Source organism: Gavia stellata, chromosome 2 (genome assembly GCF_030936135.1).
Source record: "Gavia stellata isolate bGavSte3 chromosome 2, bGavSte3.hap2, whole genome shotgun sequence".
NCBI classification, from domain to species: Eukaryota; Metazoa; Chordata; class Aves; order Gaviiformes; family Gaviidae; genus Gavia; species Gavia stellata.
The window spans coordinates 63,309,769-63,331,665 of record NC_082595.1 but is presented as its reverse complement, the minus strand read 5'-3'; the positions used below and the strand labels follow the sequence as shown (position 1 = coordinate 63,331,665).

Sequence of the window (21,897 nt, the reverse complement as noted above, 5' to 3'; positions counted from 1 at the left end):
GAGCATACGTGGTGAGAAATGGCCAATGTTTTAAAAGATAAGTAAAATGAATCCTGGGCTAACCATGGGCAAAGCTGATTTTTGGCAAGTTATCTGTGTCTGGGTTCTTTTCTTGGCTGTTCTTCCAGACCCTGTTTGGAGCGGCGCTTTCTAGACATCATATGTAGAGGACTTTAGGGAAGGATACTGTGTGTGTAATAGTACTAACGATATATAAACAATGTTTTTCTCTGCATCTCTGGTTCCAGGGGCATGGGCGGTGCAGAGGAGTGAAGGTCTCCAGGACCACCCTGCCAGCAACCTGGGATGAGGCTGTTGCTCAGCCTAACTAAGGCAGTTTGTAGGGCTGAGGGTTACAAAAACTGTTGTGTTAGGAGAACTTGTTCCCTGTGGGGCCAGGTTGTTGTTGCCACACTGCAGAGCAGTACTTCAATTTTTGTGGTGCCTGGCACCTGGGATGTGACTCTTTCGCTCAGATACGGAGGTGATGTCTTGCTCTCCAGGCCTTTCTGTTAAGTCAGAAGTTGGATAAAGGCAGTGCTCCTTCCTAGGGGTAGTCTTGAGTTCTGACAGGTTTAGCTGGTACTGAATTCAGCTGCCTGTCCTTGATGTTATTACTACTCTCAGCAGCTTGTATGGGCTTCTGAATAAAGTGGAAAAGCACAAGAATTTCACCAACAAGCCCTGACTCTAGAAACTCTCTAACTGCATGGGCTGACTTGCATGGGAGAGTGGTACTTACTTATTTAAATCCCATTGATTTCAACATAAACATGTGCAAGTGAGGTACATTGATTACTTCTGTATTCAGGCTTCTTTTTAGATGGGGGAAATGAAATAACTGCTATTGAGAGATTCTTAGGAGGCATCTGGCATGTTTTATCATTCACTTAATATCAGAAACGCTTGTTTGCATTGATGTCAATCAAGTTAAACTGTCATGCACTGTAGTTGTACCCTGGCATTTGTGCATTGAAAAATCTAATGAATGTCTGCTGAAGAAATTGGTTAAGGAAACCTCATTTTCACAGCTTTTGGTATATGTGGCATACAGGTATAGACACACCTGAGACATTTGAACTGTCTGCTCAATTTATTGTGCATACCAATGTCTCTTTGATGAATTACCATGAAGTGATTTTGAAATGTGCCTTGAAATATGCCTTAACTAATTAGTGCATAACAAGTTAGAATAATTGATTATATCTGAGGCAAACCAAGAGATGTGAATAGTGATAAATGTGAATCACTATATAAGTGTTTGCCATGGACAAATAATACGAAGTTCATACTCTGAGCACATACATGTTGATGCAGCTTTATTTCAGTTTGAAGTTATCCCACTTCTTGTATCTGCAGAGACTCTGGCATTTGTTCTCGGAATAAAACTGCGGCTTAATAGAATCCAGTTGCTTGACACACGTAGATCATTTTATGGTGAATTTAGATGGCGAGAGCCTCCACTGCAAATTACAAGTTCCGTATCATTTTACTGCTTTATGACGTGAAATTTTTTGTTAGTGTTGAAACTCTGTAAGAATACTGCACTGAAAGTAGGTTTTGGCATAACCTAGCAGACACTTGTTATGCAACCCATTGGCTAAAATTAAAAGCTGGTTGACTGTGAGTAGAAGATTATCTTGTAGAACCAGGAAGATGTCCTGATCTCTGCATAAATACAATGAATGAAACTCAGCTGTTACTGTGGTCGGGTCTAATATCGACACTCAAAGCCAAACAAACAAAAAAAAAAGAGTTTAAAAAAGATCCAGAAAGTTTGGGAAAGTTTGGGAAGTCTAGCGGTGAAAGGCAACAGAAGTTATGCAGGTTATCACAAAACCAAAGGTAGTGCCGATGCGGGAATGCTTTGTCTGAGCTTTCAGTATGGAGCCAGGGTTAGAAGGACACTGTAATAGAAGGTTTATTGAATATGGTAGACTATGCATAGCAAGACTAGCTGATAGCAGATACTTCAGACTTGAAATAAAGCGCTTCAGGGGTATTTGAACATTGGAGCAATATATGTAGTGATTTACTCTCTTTTCTAATACTTCAAGTGTGTATCTCAAAAGTTCAATGTCTTTCAAAAAGGCATATTCTGACTGAGACAGAATTTATGGGCTTGATGCAGAAATCTGAGATTGTGGCCTGTGTCAGGTATGAGATCTGACTGAGTAGTCCTAATAGTGGCTTTGAATTTAAATACATTAATCTGGTCAAATTTGTGATGGTTTTAATGCTTAATGTTCAAGGATGTTCTTCCTGCTGATGTCTGTGATTCCCAGCAAGGAACAACCTGCTCTCATCAGCATATATGCCTGTTGTTGCAACTCAACTATCTGTTGGGGTGTGTGTTTGCTTAAAAGCAACTGAACTGTAGGTACAGGCAATATTAAAAATCAGTATTCTTATCTTTACTGCCCAGATGACTCTGAAAGTTAGTTTTATCCAAAAAATTGTGTTCTGATACCTGTTCTTCTAGAGAAGAACTTGATCTAGATAAAATAATAGAATTGTGAAACATGTCAAAATACATCAAAAAGCTGGAGACAGCTTTTAGGATATCTAGTAGATGACGTATTTGAACTTGTGGTCTGCTTTAGCTAATTCACTCTGATTCATATCAACATAGTAGGGTGAATGGAAGTGAAAATGGCACGGGTTTTGAGTATCAGACACATGGGTTTTTTCACGGTTTTAACAGCATCACAGTTTGGCACTTGAGGGGATAAATTTATTTGTTCTTACATTAAGACAGTAATGAATATACACATCTGTGTTTTGGAAAAGTAGTGTGACTTCCACCCATCGCCCTTTTCTTCTTGTCTCTCTTAGGTGGGTGGCTTATGAGAATCCTGAGTTTACAGGGGAGCAGTATATACTGGCTAAAGGGCTATATCCCAGCATTGAGGCATGGGGGGGAAAGAATTGCAAAATATCTTCAGTTCAACCCATTGTTATGGTAAGGAGTTCATTTTATACTTGTTTTGCAAGTATCTCTGAAATATTTGGAGGTATACTTCTATAAAAATCAGTTTACAGTTTTTAAACAATAATTAACAGTAAACTTCTGTATGTTTGTTACTTTATCACTGTTTAAAATATTTTTTCCCTTTTTTCCCCTCCAAACTTTTGCAGGATATTGTTGGAAGTGAAAGGGGTAAAGTCAAGGTAAGATAGTTCTCTAAGTGCATGAAACATACTGTGTAGTGTCTGTAACCTGTATAAATAAAGAAATGGCTTTTTGTCTGGTGAAATGCCTAGGTATTTGCATAGATGGTTGACTTGTCAGACCAAGAGTGGGAACTGCAGGTGAAGGAAGGCTGCTTTCCAAACCTCTTAAGTAAGGCACATTATATCCCACCTTCCTTGGGCCTTAATACATAGCTGCCATCAGAACTTTCTCAGGGCATAGGCAAAGTTTTGTGAGCTGTTTTGGGGTATCAGTGATTGTTCTGAGGAGCTGGAGCCCACGGCCCTCTATGCAGAGGTGCAGGTACCTGGATTCTGTTGCTGAGGCGAGGGTTGTACAAGTTAGATGTTGTTGTTCGTGGTACAATTGTGACTTAATTCCTTTTGAACCTAGTTCTTTGGTTAACAGTTCTGCTAATGGTGGTTGCACTTTAAGGGAATCTTGTTCACTCACAAATACTGCTGAGTTGTGCTTAAAAGTTAATGCCGTCCTTGTCAATAACTAAGAGAAGGAAATGGCAGGGAGAACTTGTCTGCTCAGTGAGTTAACATATTTTTACGTTGTACTGACTCCTGTGTGCAAGTACTAATGCAGAGTTTTGGCAGTGAGGCTAATGGGCGTCTTTTTTCACCCTTTCATAATTCTGAACCTTTTCATGTTTGTCCCTGTACAAAGTTAGTTTTATTTTCATTTCAGTCAAAATCGTGAGTATGTCATGGAACTAAAAACTAGGGAGAAAAGTCTTAACTGTCTCGTTTTGCATTCTTGATTAGTAGCATGCCTCACTAGAATCTCCTGCATAGGGATAATGCATCAACTATGGGGAATAAAAATCTCAAGGCTGCTTATTTTCAGCTATGTGCATGAAAAAATATTTGCATCTATAAATTATGTGCCCATTAAGACCTTATCCTAAGGAAACAAAGAAGTAATGGCTTGTAGTCAAAAGACTGCATCCCTCGTCAGCATGTTCCTTTTTGGAGAACGCTGTACATGCCCACACTTGTATCTCTGTTAAGACTGAATAAAGCTGGTAGGCATGTGATAATATGAATGACTTCTGTGTGATCAGGGTTAATTATCCTCTAACCAAATTAGCAGGTTTGCTGCTTAGAAATTTTTTCTTTTTAACAAGGACAAAAGACTCTGGATGATGTATCCTCTCTTATCCTCCAAGCAGAGAAAGAAGAACTGACATGACTGTAACTGTAGCTGTAACAGGCACATATAAAGCCCATCTACCCTGGGAATATGTACCATGCCTGTTGGCATGCTGTCTGAGTACTTTGCCAAGATTATGCACCATTTATGTTCTTAGAAACGGATAGTTTTCAGTTAGTGGGAAGAAGTATGTATTTTGGAGATTAAACTGATTAATAATTTAAACCAAAACCATTTATGGCCCTTTAGTAAAGATGTGCCTATTCTGGCCATTCTGTGGGAATTTAAAAATCTCCTCCAGCAGATAGTCTAAGGAGCTATCTTTGTTAGTGTTGTTTTAATTATTTTGTATGTTACTGAGTGATTTACAGCCAGAAGTAGTTTTTGGTATTGTTACGAAGGATTGCAACACTGAAGAGGTAACAAAAAATACATGTAATTGAGGAAGTCTGGGTGTTTTAAGTATGTTTTAATCTAATTGCAGAAGTAATGGTAGAGACATGTTACTGAAGATTGAAGAATGAATTGTTTTTAAACATATTTCTAACTTTTTAAAGGTCCAGTTATTTTCAGAGCCTGAATTCAAGGGTAACTGCCAAATATTCAAAGAAAACACAAGATGTATTGATTCATTTGCTGTGAAGTCTTCAAAAATTTTAGATGGCAGGTAAGTTACATTGAATGAATGTTGCAAAATCACTAAAATGGTAAAAGTTTTAGAAAAGCAACCAGCTTTCTAACACCTGAGGTGATTTTATATATGGGGACTTACAGAGAACAGTGCTTTGCAGTTTACACATCAGTCTTTAGCTTGTTCAGGACAAAACTTCGTAAATAATGTTTCTGTCAGTAGCTCTTGCTAAAGACTGAGAAATACTAGCATTGTTTTACTTGCACAGAATTCTTAAGAGGCAATTTCTTCTCCTTCTTCCTGCAGCTGCATAGTGTATGACCAGGAAGAATTCTCTGGTAACCAGTATGTGTTAGAAGAAGGAATCTATCCTGATCTGACGGCGATGGGTTGTTCACCCCAGGCAATTCTAAAATCTTTACAGATTATAAATATTGTAAGTAAAGCTATCAGAACTATTGTAAAGTAAAGATAAGTACACTGATGACTCTGACCTCCCCATTTTTTGCAACAGTGTGCTAGTCACACACAGACAACAGAGGAAGGTTTTTATGGGTTGTTTTATTTTTTTTCTACGCAGTAGCAGTTAAATGTCCTAGCTGCAGTCGGGTTTGGGGTTTTTTGACGTCTGTGCTGTTTTTGCAAAGGAGAGGGCATCACAGAAGCAGCTGCCTGGGATCACTGTTCTTAATAATAGCTTATAAAAGGGCTTCTGTAAAAAGAGTCAAGGATGTGTCAGATAGACCCTTTAGTTCCCAGTAGGAGAGACCCTTTATTTCCCCGTAGGAGAGACCACTTAAAGTGGGTTGAGAAATGTCAGTAAGACACTGTGAAGAAATATCTGTGCTGTGGACCTTGTTGTTTATGCATATTAAAAAAGCAGACTTAACTAGGCAACTTTGCATGAAATACATGTAATTATAAAACACTATTGCTATCATCAGGGAAATGCAATTTGAGTTAATCACGAAATAATGCACCCTTCTAGATAAAGTAAAGCAACACCCAATGCCATTTGGCAAAATCAGACAGTGCTGTTATGTGTTGTGGATACAAACTAAACAACATTTACATATTTTGTAACTCATCAGTAGCAAGAAACGAGTTTACTCAAGCCTATAACCAATCATTATGATGGATCACTTACGGAATCTGCAAGTAATCTTTTAAGATCAAAGTAATAACTAGCAAAATGTGGTCAAGAATCCAGGAACTTATGGCAATATGAAGAGATGGTACTCATTTTAAAAAAGGAGGAGTACGCTACTGACTCTCTTCTTTGAATTTGGCAACTTTATTGCACTCCACTGTAATTTTGGTAACCGGTCAGTGATGTAGCAGTTGATGACGGAGAACTAAAATGTGTCATCCTCTTTCATGTCTCTGGAGCATTTTGATGTACAGTGCAAACAAACATCTGCAGCAAGTATGTCTGCCTTCTGAACTCTTCAGCTGCCCAGTAGATGGATCCTATTAAAAACAATAGACATGTTTCTAGACAAGCTTGGTGGGTGATGACCATGAATTAAAATAGGTTCTTTTGTACATGTCACTATTGAGTTCTTGGGTTTAAAATGCTTCTTTCAAGCTGAAAGGATCAGCTTACTTTTGGAAGACTTATTTGTGACAGAGACTGTTGTGTTAAAACAGCCAAATGCCAGTTCTGTGCCTCTTTAAGTTCTTACATCTTCTGAAACTTGTTCTAGCCCTATAGTTTATCACACTTCAGATAGCAGCACGGAGCTGCATCTGTCTGCAAGTCACGTGCTGCTGCTTCCTTCTTTAGGGGCTTCCTACCTGCGGAGAAGAGGAAAATGGGTTGCTTTGCTCAGCGGTTTATTAGGAAACCAGAATACAGAGAATAAGAAGTTAGGTGGAAATGATCATATTATACTGTTCATTTTTCATGATTTTACAAAAGCTTGAACCTTATTCTAGATACTAGTTTCACCTGTCAGATTTATTTTGGGACAATTTTTTTGGCAGTGCCAATCTTAATTCCTCCCCATGATCTGCAGTTCCCATAACTTTCCTCGTGATTTTTCTGTGACATTTCTATACAAGAAGCACCTTTGCTGTTTTAATATGTCACGTTACTACACTTATCTAGTTTAACTCCCCTTTGCAAGGATCCATTTCTAAGGGACCATAAAAAAAGAAAATGAAAGGGATATTTGATAAACTTGGAAGTGAAAGGTAAAAGTACTTTTGGTCATCAGCTCAAGGTTTTTTGTTTTTTTGTACCACTGTATCTTTGCTTGATTGTGCTTGCTTTGCATGCTTGACATGGTTGTGCTGCAGATAGAAAATAGTGTTTTTCCTTCTTGAATTTGCTACATGTTCTTTTTCCTGAACATACTATAAAAACAACTGTGAATGTGGTTTATGATTGAACAGTCATGCTGAGAATACTTCTTTTTAAGGAGCAACTCTGTGAAATAACTAGATGTGGATATACAGGAGCACCAGCTTTGTACAGTGCAGTATATGGGAAGTACGGAAAGAAAACTTGAGAGCTGACCTTGCACCTTTCTCTGTGGGGAATGTTTTATGTAACAGTGTTGCTGCTGAATCTAAAAAATGCCCAGAGTGGAAGGTGTGGCAGAAAATTGGAGGATTTCCTTTTCTGTCTGTGTGTTTTCTTTGCAAGTAGATTATTTCTGAAACATTGTATATGGCTCAAGGGCTGCTGCCTGACCAGTTGCATGTCTCAGAGTGCAGGTGCAAGTCTGTAAAAGGGCTGAGGGGTCAGAGACACTGCGACATCATCATGGTGTGACTGTTCCTGTTGGGCTCTTTACCCATGATGACACATGACAGTCTAACTGCTGTTAACCTTTCATGGTGGGGATAAGCGTACTCTGATTTTTGGAGTAAGCTGAAAGGCCTCTCCAGGCATTTTCTGCAGCCTAGCAGCGTGCGTGCAATCAGGAAGCATAGCTCAGCTGCTGTGTGGTAACCCAGACTGCTGCAGAGGTAATGGTGATGCTCATGCAACATTGTCATCTGGGCCCTTAAACATCTAAAGGAAGATTAAAGAGGAATTTAAGCACTGTCTAGAAATTGGTAGACATGAGGTCTTGCCTAACAAAGTCACACGGAAGCATGGATATCCACTGCCATGCTTGTACACAGCCACCTCTGCCTTGGAGGGCCTGTTTCCATGCCTGAGGCCAGATGAGAGTCTGTCAACACTTTGCATCATGTCGGGCGTTCCTGATCCAGTTGATGTGTTTCAAGCATGCCAAACAGATGCCGTCAGGAAGGAGCTCTTCTGGCTATGGCATTGGTTTTATGCAGTCGTTGCTGGAAGACTTATGAGAAAGGGAATGGTGGGGTCATTTCTGTCTATGAGCGTAAACGGTAACACCAGGACACTTGGGCTTAATTGACTTTACCCTGAGGGATTTCAAACCCTTGTCTCCTAGCTTCCAGGGGGAGGCCTTAATTGCGAGAGGTTATTTCCAGTCCGCTACAGATACCTTGCCACACAGAAAAAAGCCCAAGGTTCATTATCCAGAAGACATTTAAAATGGATTCAGTGATGCAGCAAGCTTCATGTGGGCAGAATCCCTTTGACACCAGACGTGTTTTGACAGAGAGGGAGAAGAATCATCTCCCCACAGCAATTTGGAGGATTCAGATGTTACAGTTTTTGCTCGAGTCATGAATTTCACCTCAGAAGTATGAATCTTGAAGCTTTTGTCTAGTCAGATTGATGTTGCCATAACCTACTATGAGTTAAAAATGAGAGCAGTGAGTAAGATAACAGTGCTGACAAGGCTGTCATCATTTGAAGCTGTAGAAATCAGTATTATCTTACTGTGTGTTCAGGTCTGAAGATGAAAATTCCTACAATGAGTGGGGTTTAGTGCAATGAAGAGGGATATGGCATGAATTAAAATGTGTTTTAAAACATACTTAAGATACTATGCAAGAATCAACCACAGAGACATTTGTGTCTGCCTTAAGGTAAGGAAGTTTTATGTTCAATGCAAGAAGATCCCTTGTGTGTTTTGTATAAGGGCTTGTTACTACTTTTTTTATTTCTTTTAAGTAACCTGTTGCAGAGTAAAAACATTATTCAGGGTCTTTGATCTTAAACAATCAAGAAGAAACCTCTGAAATAAAAGGGCTGTGTGGATTGATGATGTTATGTTCACAGTCTCCATCTAGAGTTCTAACATGCTATAAAAGTGCTTATCTTCCTTTTGCAGGAGCTGTCTGAGCCATGCATAGCTCTTTTTGAAAAGGTGGGTTTCCAAGGAAAGAAAATCGAATTCAGTACAGAAATCTTAAATCTCCAGTTCCTGGGATACAATCCTCGAATAGCTTCAGTGCAAGTCCTTGGCGGCGTGTAAGTTTAAAATCACCTTCTGATTCTTTAGAATGATGTACTTACTCAACAGAAAAATCACAGGTGTTAGAAACCAAGGAGTATAAAATTAGAGTATCATAGTGTGTGGAGTGCATTAATGCAGTTTCTTCTTACAGAACCTTTTCACATCCTGTTTCAACAACATGCTATCACTGACTGGTGCCCTGTGCTAGAAGTTGAAATGAATTTGAATAAAGCTCACAAGGAAACTGGTGCCTTCTCTCATGCCATAAAATATAAAAGCCAGTTTGTATAGCATCCTTAAAACCAACTTCTGTGCTCTTGGTTTAGGTCTCAATCATAAAAAAAATCATTCAGTTTGTGATTTGTGTCATAAGTTCAAAATGTTTAATAAGTCTTCATGTTCGTCCGTTTACCTAGCTGTTATAGACACAGTGGTACAATCAGATCATGATCTGGCCCCTTTTGGCATTAGTAATAATCCCTTTTACTTCAGGAATTAGGTCAGACTCTTGGTTGTAAATCTAGCAGTTAAATTCCTTAGCTATTTTTAAGCAGTTATGTTCTCTAAAATTACTTTTGAAGATCATGTAAAAAACTAGTCTGTGATGAAGTTTAAAAGCTGTCTGGAAGCATTTTGAAAACAATTGCGCTATCTTCTTCCAGTGTTCCAGCAGATCTGTTCAATTTCTCTTTGTGTTTTTCCTGTTGTTAACCTCTACCTCCAAGATACTTGTCCAAGTATATATTCAGGTTTTTTCTAACTTAAAGAACGTGACTGATTTTTTTAACGATAGATCCATGTTACTGTTGCTTTGCATTTAAGTGTGTTCTTTTGAAGAGGTAAATTTCCAGGGTGTCTGGTAGAGAGATGCTGTTGGATAGCTTAAGACTGCCCTCAAGTGGATAGCTAATACCAGATCTGTAGAGCAAACTATTTTCCCCCTCTGGATAAGCTGATCAAAGGGTTTTCTTAGCACACTGAACTGAAGTTTGAAACATAAAGGTCATAATATGGAGCATGTACCTTTTCTTCTTAAGTCTCCTGAGATTTCAGTATCTTTTGCCATAACTACAATATAGTTGATTCTCAATTTTCATAACATGAAATAACATGAAGTCAAACGTCAAGTTACTTCTTTGCCAAGAACATGGTTACCATGATTCCAGGTAATGGAGTCATGAATTGTGCATGTTTCCTGTCCAATTAATATGTATGGTTTTTCTGGTTGATCACTGGAAAGACAGAGAGTATGATATGAAAATTCTGATTTTATTACAGCTGTGTCAGCTGCTGAAATGTGTCAAAATACAGGTTTCAGAGTGTCTTGCCCCTACTGCCTCCCTTATTGAAGGGGGGTTTGTCTTCTCTTCCTTTACTAAGAGACATCCATTTATAATTCTCGTAATTTCATAGGTGGGGATAGATGTGTCTTAGGCTGTGAAAAAGCACGAAAGTTAAGGTGAATGTGCTGCTTCTGGATATAGACAGCTACTGACAAATCAGTCAGAGGAAAGGAGGTAACAGGAAAATGTGCGTATTAAGTGTTCATGCACTCAAAAAACCTATGGCTATTGGACAGTCCCAGCAAATCAGTGTGAGAAAATTCAACAAATTGGACTGTATTGCAGCCTATTTCAAAGTCTAGTTGTAATTCACTGCTTATGCCAACAGTAGAGAAGCAGAAGTCAGGTTCTGACAGGTTACTGTCAATGTGGTTGTAAGCATGGTTGGATATGTGCTAGGGAATGCTAAACAAAATTCTTCTGTATGCTTTTTTTTCTCTCTCTCTGTCTGTCTTCTTTTTTTCCTTCCTCCCACTCCAGCCACCCCCCACCCTTCAGGTATTTGGAAAGAAGAAGGGTGTTCTGAAATAAAACATCTATCAAAATACCCTAGAGAACTTCACCTTGTTGCAGTTCCAGTATTTGCTTGTTGCATTCTGCATCCCTAGTAGTTCTTTCCCATGTGGGTCAGGCCTGTCCAAATTAAGATACACAAAACTACTGGTTCTGCGCATGCAGACATCTAGCATATATATCTGTAGCATATACGTATATGCTCCTTGAGGACTCTCAGTACTTCCTGAAGACAGGTGATACTTAAAAGTTGGGGTCTCCCTTTAAGGAAGAAAATGCTTCGTTTCATTCAGCTTGTAATTTTTAAATAACAGGACTTTAAAATGTGAACTCCAGTGTACTCATTTTAATGCAGTTGATCTAAATCAGGACATTATTTTATTATTTTTGAAGACCTGTTAAAAAGAAGATCATTGGCTTTCCAGAGCTAAACAATACTACTTTGTGAGACAGATTGCTGTTAAACCCATTTATTGATTCCAAAGGAAGATTTGGCAGTAAAAGCATTCTGTCTTTTTTTTTTCCCTCATAGATGGATAATTTATGAGCATAGTAATTACAGGGGGCGTCAGATGTTGTTATCACCGAATGAAATTCCAGATTGGTATAAAGTGAGTGGCTATTGTCAGATAGGTTCTCTGAGGCCTTTACTACAGGTGAGTAGGCTGTGACATGAGATTGTCAAGTACTAATTTATATTTTTTTAATGGGGTTGGGGGGATATTATACAGTTGAAAGCAATTTTACAGTCTTGATGCATGTCACAAGCTTCAGCAATGGCAATTGTGTAAAGAAATCGCTCTACAGTTTCACTTGTAATAAAAGCTATTTGATTATGCTACATGGCTTTGCAGTTCTACTGCTTAAACTGTTCATTAAGCATACTTTAAACCGAAGACTGCATGCAAAGATGGGCTAAATTATTTTAAGAAAAAATGGGTATAACTACTATATATAAATTATTTTAAGTTGTTTTATAATTAGCACCCAAACTGGTCACTGGCATACTGTCTGTACTATCTGCATTATTTTTGGAACAACAAGAAAATTGGTCACCAGAACTGGATACTTCAATTAGTAGTGATTTTGTGTTGATTTAGAGGGGAAGGTCCTTCCCTGCTTATTACTCGGCAGAACAATTTGCAAATATAATGCAAAACTTATTCTTGTGGTGTCCTTTTCATTTTGTTCTCTAAGTAAGGACCATGTGATTTGGTCCAATGCTGTAGCAGTCCTGTGAGCTTTAACATCTGAGGTTCTTGCTAAGCCATATTTTACTGAGGAAACAACTTTTTCTAATTCACAGATTACTTGTACCTGTAACCAAACGCATCTGCTTGCTGTCATAAGGTCTTTGTATAGCCTTAAGCAGAGTTAGGAATAATGCATTTTGACTGCCCGGGCTAAGAGCTTGTCTAAACATAAATGTTAATGCGTAACAAGCCACAGCACGAATGCGCAGTGTAATACTTGCTGCCAGTGAAATAAGCAGCACTGCACAAGTGCACCCCTAATGAAAGCTAAGAGCATCTATACAAGAAGTTAGCAGACAGAAGTTAGTGCTGCTTTGAGTTAAAAATGCTTAGCTTTCCACTCTGTGCTGATCTGAGTGCATAGGAAAGCCTGAAACTCTCCATGAATGGCAAGTTCTCAAAGCTTGACTTGTCCTAGACATTTATGGACTTTGGAATTAAATTCTAAAATAGAAAAGTTGACTTTCTGAAAGAAAGAGGGAGGCACAGGGTTCAGCACTGAACAGCAATTTATCTGAAGTTAACCAGAGCAGGATGTTCTGCGCTGAGACTGTGGTTAAAGAGTTCTGTTTTCTGCAGAAACGTGTGTACTTCAGGCTTCGAAACAAGGAAACAGGAAAATTCATGTCAGCTGATGGAAACTTAGACAATCTGAATCTTCTCAGAATACAGGTTGCAGAAGATACAGACTCAGATGATCAAATCTGGGTTTATCAGGATGGATTCATAAGGTGCCGGGTAAGGTTCAAGTTCAATGTGAATTTTCTCTCTTCCTCTCCAATAGTAGGGCTTTATGAATTCAATTCCAATTGTGTCATCTTAATTTATTTTATATGCTTATTCTGTTTCAGCTGTGATATAATCTTTGTGGGGTTTTTTTAATTGAACTCTGGCTTTTTCAGGTGATACAAACTAGCTGTATGATACCTTTTTTGATGTAATTGTAATTCTGAGAGATTTTAGTTATGATTTACTTAGGAGGCTACTATTCTTTAGGGGAAAAGTACAATCAATACCAGAAGATCATTGTCTTGCTCTTCATGAGCTCCTTCCAATTTCATGCCCTCTTTGTCCACAGTGAAAATATCACAGAAGTGTCAAAGCAGGGGAGACCTTTTAAAATGCAGACCCTTCTGGATAATATTTTGAACTATGCATACCTTGTGGTATGTTGATTAGTGTAATGTAGGTTGTATCCTCTTCTGCGTTCAGGCAAGCTTAAAGATAAAATCCTACTCTCTTTTTGGAGGGGAGAGGGGTTTGTTTTGGTTTTTTTCTGGTTATCCCTGTATTTGTTAAATTCGTCCCTTTTCCAATCCTCTATACAAGTTTCCAAATGGAGTCCTACTTTTCTCACAGTCCATAAAACTAATCATGTGCGAATTGTCATTGAGGTAAGCAGAGGTATGCACAGTTCATAATGTTTAAGCATGAACAGCCTTAGGGATGCTGGCCAAAGAAAATTAAGTTATTTTAATACTGTTAAACAACTTGACTGCGAAGAATCATGTGAACTTTTTCTATAGGATTGTATAACTTCAAAGGAGCCATTTATAACTATGTCATCTATGCTGGAGGGAAGAATCTTATTGCTAATAAGCTAAGGCATTGTTTGGACATGTTTACAGGACACATGCAGTAGTAAAAGGGATTTATGCAGACAGCAAAATGATGCAAAGTAAGCTAAAAGCTTTAATATTGCATACAAAAGACTTCTCTCTTGACAGTGCCTCTCAAACATTTCACTGAAAAGTATTCATATTGAGAGAGAGTGGTATTATATGGCTTTGGATACATGCTTTTGATTTTTTTTTGTCCCCGTCTCTGTATTTCATAGCAGTTTTTCTGTGCACAGAAAATACACAGTTCATGCTGTATAGCAATCAGGTAGCTTAGTGCGGAGTGCAAGCTGGCAACATTGATCTTAAATGACTGAACTCTTACAGAGCTCTGTCATCTTTCTGTTGAATGGCAGTAAATGTATTTTGCACAAAAAAATAGTATTTCACGACATTTTAAAAAGAAAATTAAGCTCATGGGTGGGTAGGTACATGCATGTAGGCAGACATAGGTCATTGGAAGAACTTGTGCCTTTCTTCCTGTAAGCTTACTGACTCTTGAGTCACGGTATCTTGAGGTATGCCTGAGGTTTTCAAGGAAGGGCTGTTTTAGATAGGTGGGCTAACCAGTATGCAGGTTATGAAAGTCATTCCACTCAGATATGAATAGCAGGTATGAATTCAGGTCTCCTCACTCTCCATGAGTTTCTTGGAGATGGGTGAAGTAGTGGCCTAGTGGACCTAATGTGTAAGCTCTGAGTCTTTCAAGTCCCACTAGAGAACATTTTTAGATACAGATGAGACTTTCAGAACTGCAGAACTAAATTGACTTACTTCAATTCTAGGTTGAAATAGTAAGTACTACTACTTTTTCAAAACTATTTAATAATTTAGGGCCATATTGACAGTGGCAGATGGGTGTTTGTTTAATCTGCCACTGAAGTCCATTCAGAAGTTACAAGGCAGCTTATGGTGATCTGTTGAAAATCACTGTTCACATAGGATAATTAATTTACTACTAATACAGCCTTAATATTCTTTTCAAGTAAGCTTGATTTTTGCCAGGTCTTTTTTTAACCATAAAGACATTTGCAGAGTTTTGAAATCAAGTAATACAAATGACTAAGAAAAGAATATAGAAGAAAGAAGAAAATATTACTGTGATACACTGAAATTCATACACTCAGTACTGTGCAGTTATGTCCTTTATCTCAAAAGGTTACTGCAGTACTAGAGATGATTGAAGAACAAAAAAAGGATGAGCAGATGAGATGGAGGGCTTCTGTGCAAGGAAGAGACAAAATAGCTAGGACTTTTTAGCCTGCAAAGGGGGCAGTCTGAGGGATGACATAATTGAAGTCTCTGCAAACATAGCATGTGTGGACAAGACATCCCTTAAAATAGGGGAAGGGGTGTGAGGAGAGCATCAAATAAAACTAGTAGTTGCCTATCAAATGATATTTTTTTTTAATAGTAGTAGTTAAGATTTGGAACTGCTTGCCACAGGAGGGTTATGATTCAGAAGGGTGTACTTGTAAAAGGGTTGCATTGATCTCAGTGGGAGGTGGCTAACAAATTCACATATGGGGCAGAAACCATCCAGATATTAAAGGTACCAGCTCTACACGGAAAAGTCTCTGGGCTGGAAATAGCTGTAGGCTGGGAGTTTACCAGGAACATACTGCATACAATAGCAGAGTGAATGTAATCTTCCATGGCATCTGTTATTGGCCACTGCTAAGAGGCAGGTGCTAATTGCACCTTTTGATCTGATACAGCCTAGTTATTTTAATATTCTTATGTAGTGGAGAGTGTCAGCAGAAACAGGAACAAAAGAAAAATAAGTAGTCTTGAGTTTGGGGCAAAAATACATTCCTTTAGGGAAGGTAGTTCCTAGATTCTGTTCTCACCTGCTGACGTCTCTCCTGTCTGATTAAAAAAACAGTGGATACTAGAAGTAAGGCCTTTTGAATAATTGCTGTTGCCTTTCTGATGATACAGATGGCAGAGGATTGCTGCTTGACAATTGTTGGAAATCTTATAACTCCTGGCTCTAAACTCGGTCTGTCATTTGAGCGGAATGAAGATAAACAATATTGGAATATTAGTCCTGATGGCAGGATTTATAGCAAGATGAAACCCAAGCTGGTTTTAGATATCAAAGGTAAGCAAATGTGTTATCTCATTACATTGTGTCTTAATTACATGGTATTTACAGTGGGATAGGCACTAAACGTGCCTATAAATTAAAGACAGTGTTATAGTTACTTTAATCTAGAATCAAAAAAGACCCGATTAGCTAGTATGACCTCCTGAATTATACAGGCCCTAGGACTTCATTTCATTTTTCCTACACAGAGTTTAGTAACTCACAGTACTTGCTTATCTTGTATTCCCAGTGTCCACTCACTGTCGATATCCTCAGTTAATTTTACGTGGCACTGGGTGATGTTAATATAATTATTTAAAATGCTGAAGCAAGAAAAACCTAGCTTCTCATTAGCTTTAATTTGTATAGAGCAAATTTTCTTATATAGTAGTTGTAGATGCAATAGCCAAAGGATATTAGGAAAGCAAAGGCAGGCTTGTACACTGATGTGATTAGATGCAAAAAATTTTTTCATGGCTATACCTTTTATTGCGAACATGAGATTCTGCCATAGCAGCCTAAGGTCTGTGCATACTTGATGTGTGTTTTACAGTCACTTTTGTCACAGCAATTTGATTCATGTAGATACTGTTTCTGAACTTTGTTTTCATAGTTTCATAGAAGGTCTGAAAAAGCAACAAATAGAATGATTAGCAGAATTAGCATAATCAGATGTTCTTATGTTATTCTGCATTTTTGGGTGGGGGGAGTAATGAGTAATCATTTTCTACAGATGTTAATTTTTTTTGGCTGTTTTAATATTAATTTTGCATTGATGCTGTGACATCAATTACAGCAGTTACCAAAAAAAAAAAAAAAGGGAAAGAAAAATACTAGAGTCAACAGTCAGCACTTCAGAACTAAAAAGGACAGGACTATCAGACCTGTGAGAAAAGGGTTATCTAATGTCTGACCATAATACAACACCAGCACAAATAGTCACAAATTCTCTTTACTGCCATAAAAAGCTACTGATGATTAATTATAAACTTATTAAAAAGACTCCAGTTCAAGGGATAGTCTTTAGTCACAATGACTCTGCATACCTTTTTCTAAAGTCAGTTCCAGGTTGCACCAGACAAGCAGAAATACTATTACACTGCCTTGTCTTCAGGTAATCATGTTAAAAAAATCATGTTAAAAGCAATTATATATTCTGCACTTATAATTGAAGAACTTCACAATGGATAGGTCTGGTGGTGAAAGTATAGGTGCACTCTTAATTTAAAAAAAAAAAAAGTAAATCTGTGGTAAATATGGTAAATATGCATAAGTAGGTACATTTAGCTTTTATTTGAGAAAGCCTAGTAGGAACATTACCTGTTTCTGCCAATTCTTCTGATCCATTCTTGACCCACAAATTGAGCATTAATGAATTCTTCAGCAAATTAATGCAGTTGTTCAACTGCACAGTTACCAATGCCACCTTGTGGACATACTGGCATAGCAGAAGGCCTCGTCCAGAGCACTGTTCTATCAAAGTAAATAGTCTCTTTTTCCACTGAAAAAAATCCCACATTTTCCCATTATAACATGTTTACATTCTATCAGACACCACTTACAAAATATTTTTTGCGCTTACAGTGATAACTGAGTTATGTAGCTAATGAGGTGGGGTTTTTTTTGTAGGTGCTGGTTAGGGTGTTTTTCCTGTGGGAATATTTGATCTGGTATTCCCTTCTTTTTCCCCTCTTTTTGAAGAACTTTGCAAGTATTTCTGCTGTGTATCTCTACTGCTTTTTAGTAATTGCCTGGTGATGGCAAGGAGAGAAATCATGTTGGTGTTAACCTTCTCAGAGACCTTTCTGATTTGGAACAGTGGCACCAGAAAGTCTCCCCCAGACTCCCTAAGCGGAGAACAGCTAGGGTGCTTGAGATGGCATTTCCTTAGTACAAAAGAGCTGCTCTTAAATGTGCCTGCCTGTGCAGGACTCCAGGTGCCTAGCATATTTCTTTGCGATCTGCTAGAATCTGTATTTGTTATGCTCAATTATAAGCTTTCAGCTGCCAGGCTTCTCTTTTGCTCATTCAAGGAGGGTGAGGCTATAGGGGTGCAGAATGAAAGACTATGTCCATAGGAGTGTCCTGGTGCTCTATATAAATGGTTGGTTCAGGTGGCTGCTTCCAGTGGGAATACTACCTGCTATTGCAGGTGTGTTGTACTACATGAGATGCACGTGTCCTACACTTCTGCAGTATGTACTAGATCTGAGAAAAAAAGTCAGTTCAGACTTCCAGCTCTAGTTGAGTATTTCTTTGCTTCCGAGTTTCTTAAGTCACAGTACTAATGGTGCTCTTCTATGGGAACATGTTTGGCATTGCATCACGAGTAAATTAAGACCCTCTAAGAAAGGGTTATATTTTGCATTCAGGTATGTTCGGCTGCCAGTGGAAACGAAACAGCTGAACATTGGGTGATATTCTGTGTATAGCGACTTGTGATGCAGCTGGTCAAAATACAGGATTATAATGGCAAAGAGTAAATGAGTACCAGACCTTGTCCGTGGTGTGGTCATGCTCATATTGTCTGCTAGCAGCAGGACTTACTTCATCGTGTAAACATCATCTTTAGAGCGAAGTGACAACTGTTGAGGGGCAACTGAACAGCCAAGTTTGACTTTTGTGACAGTCTTAAGTGACAGTCTTAAAGGACCTACACCTGACTATATTGCCGTGTTTCCTTCCTTTGCCATCCAGGCTGAAAAAGCCAAGGTACTAAATTACTGAAGGGGTGGAGAGGAGCAAGCAGGCTCCCTTGTTTCAAAATTAATTCCAAAAGTAGGCAGTGATGAAAATGAGTTTGTCTTTTTCTCTTCTCCCCAAGGCACTGAACTGTCTACACCAGCGCTTATTGGAGTTGCCCTGAAACCTAAAGTACATGTCTCTTATTTCAAAGATAATCTACACTCTTGAAATTTTTCTTTACAGGGGGCGGACAATATGATCGCAACCATGTTGTTGTCAACACAGTCAATGAAGAGAAGTTAACGCAGTGTTGGGAACCACTAGTTGTATAAACCCAAACAACCAAAGATGACGTTTGAGCTGGTACTATTCTGGACAGTAGAATCGGCACTGCCATCTCTGAAGGATACAGGATAAACAATGAGAGTTTTGTCTTATCTTTGCAATTTTAAAAAGAACAAGCAACAGAGCGATTTCACATCTCCATCTAAGGTTATTATCCCTATAAAAGCTTGAGTATCTCTCAACTTTTTTTTTTTTTTTAAATCATCACAACTCAATGTGAGATAGAGTGGTAGTACACCTCAGGCTAGAGTGGAAGAACTAAAGGTGGGAGAGATGCCAGGGAGTTACAATTGTGTCAGTGAGCAGTTAATCCAGAATAGTCAATAAGCATAATTTTAAATTATTTTTAAAAGGTTGTTTTGGTTTCTTTTTTTTACTGAGAGAAGGGCTAAAAAATAATTAAAGCTTATTTTATAAAGGACAGGAGTGCAGTGTGTATGTGGGTATAGCAACTTGGACCTACGGGCTGTAGTATAGAGGAATATTCACTGCTGGAAATTAATATATTTGTTTCACTGGAACAAACTTATGTTTACTGAAAGTTTAAATAGTACACAGCACATCCAAAGAATTTTTAACATGTGGCTTCAAATTTAGTTAGTATGCCAATATAGTAAGTCCTAAATTAAGAAAAAAATCTAGATTTTCTCATGAGAGACAATGTAAATTAGTAGATGCTTATTAGAAAAAGAGAGGGCTGGCAAAAGGATGCATCGGAATGTGAAGAACTTGCCCATTTCCTAGGCTGCCTAACTTTTGAGTTAGGAGTATTTTACTTCTTTGCCAAGTCAAATTTTTACCTTTTAAAATAGTTCCAGTAAGTATAGTTTTCCTGAACTCCAAAATCATATAGAAAACAAGAATTCTTAGGTAAAGTATCACTAAAGATGACTGCAACAGCACCTAAGCGCTGTGGTTACTAAGTTTTTCAGCCACTGCCTGTTGGGCTTACTGTGGAGAATGCTAGACTCCCAAGCACTTCTGGTGACGTTGGAGAGCAACATTTGTGGTGGACTGCTGGCTCCTGGTTGCTGCTGCGTGGAAGTGTCAGACTGCTCTAGCAAGGGGCATAGCCAGGCCTGGATAGGTGCCCAGTCACAAGAGCTGTGCCTGTTCAAAGTAAGCAGTACAGGTTTAGTACTGGTTTAGTTAAGAGCTTGTGACAAGTAAGACATAATGACTGCAGGAGGTTCTTCTGTTGCCCTGCTCTTAACCTGGTTTTGTTAGTTTTCCTTAATAATGTTGGCAAAGAGGTAAAATACAAACAAAGTCTTGTACTATGCTGCTGTGTTTTGTCCTGGCTTAGACCAGTGTTATTACAAGCTGCTCTTAGGAGCATCCAGGCCTTTGTCTTGCACAGTAAGTCTGTTTAAAATTAACATTTTCATTACTATTGTATTGCCTTAAAGGATACTGGTGCTTTTATTGTTACCACCCTAGAGGAAGTGCCTTACTAATTTTCCTCCTTTTGTACAGACGTACTGAGGTTTTGTTGCTCTCAAATGTGCTGCTTTTAGTTCTTCATAGAAAATGTGTTGTTATTGGTTCCAAACAGTGGTACTTTGTCATATTGATGTGCTCTTGCTATATATAATATAGCATTTTACAAATAAATTTAAGTCAAGTAACTTCTTACTGAAATTATTTTTAAAGGTAAAAAGGTGACATTTTATGGTTAGTTTTGCTTCTGTCTTGTGCCCTTCTCTGTCCACAATTCCTCTGTGACAGCTAGCTAATGAGGAGTGAATACATGGTGTGGAATAGCTGCAGGCTCTGAGGAAGGGATGCTTCTCCTATACAAGCATGTGTTCAGTGCATTTGTACATGGGACCACAGTTCATATGGCCGCTGCTCCTGTCCCCTGGTGGAAGCACTGCATGACATCATGCAGCTACAGTGGTGGAAAACCCACAGTAAATGTGCAGCTCTCAATTAAGAGGTTACCACTTCCCTTTAATCTACCTGCATAATTGCAGGGGAAGTCACTCCGTAGCCCATCTCTGGCAGAATGGTAAGTTTAAAACCAGACCAACAGACGCAGATCCCCTCAAGCACTTCACCCCCGTCAGCAGTGAGAGGGGGCATGGCAGGAACAGGGTGTCCTGATTACTGACAAAATCATGTCTAGCTTACCTGCATAAACACTGTAGTCAGCTGAATCTCTGCCAGGAGTTAGGCAATTAGAATAATTATAATTACAGATTGATTTTGTTCCATGCCTCTACACAGATTAGTTACTCCATGAGAGATTTGCTATATCAAGATTAACGTACCAATCTTGAAACAGCAATGTGACCATTTAATATGGGAAAAGTTTACAGGTTCTGAGAATGAACTAGACTGAGTAATAATATATATTAACAGAGCTAGGAAGGGCCAAGAAAAAAGGACAGCACAAGTTTCATATGGACAATTAGATAAAAGTGTGCCTCACCCTTTCAGGACTTAGCTAAAACATCTGGAAAATAAAAGCTCTGAGATCCACAAACTGAAAATGCTGCCAGCTGTTCCTCTTATCCCAGGAGTGAGGGGTGTTCTGCAAAAGTCACAACTACATTCTTAACATGGTTTTCACATAGGAATACCTAACGGACATTAGTATTTCTTGTCTGCGTATTAACAGTTACTAAGAGGCAGAATATGGAGGAATCAGAGAGGCTTTTCTGAAACAAGACTTTTTTTTTTTTTAAATTATGCATCCTGTGTGAGCTTTTAAAGAAGA

At 38.5% G+C, this 21,897-nt stretch overlaps 1 protein-coding gene across 1 annotated transcript in view; it reads left to right on the top strand.

Annotated features, from left to right (window-relative positions):
• The window catches only part of CRYBG1 (crystallin beta-gamma domain containing 1), a 42,437-nt gene extending 23,275 nt beyond the window's left edge, over positions 1 to 19,162 (top strand). Inside the window, exons 14-22 of the mRNA XM_059835708.1 lie at positions 2,836 to 2,962; positions 3,139 to 3,171; positions 4,912 to 5,021; positions 5,292 to 5,421; positions 9,203 to 9,342; positions 11,717 to 11,840; positions 13,017 to 13,175; positions 15,998 to 16,160; positions 19,074 to 19,162. Coding sequence (XP_059691691.1) covers positions 2,836 to 2,962; positions 3,139 to 3,171; positions 4,912 to 5,021; positions 5,292 to 5,421; positions 9,203 to 9,342; positions 11,717 to 11,840; positions 13,017 to 13,175; positions 15,998 to 16,160; positions 19,074 to 19,162 — 1,075 coding nt within the window. The remainder of the gene's footprint in view (positions 1 to 2,835; positions 2,963 to 3,138; positions 3,172 to 4,911; positions 5,022 to 5,291; positions 5,422 to 9,202; positions 9,343 to 11,716; positions 11,841 to 13,016; positions 13,176 to 15,997; positions 16,161 to 19,073) is intronic.
• Positions 19,163 to 21,897: the final 2,735 nt, after the last annotated feature.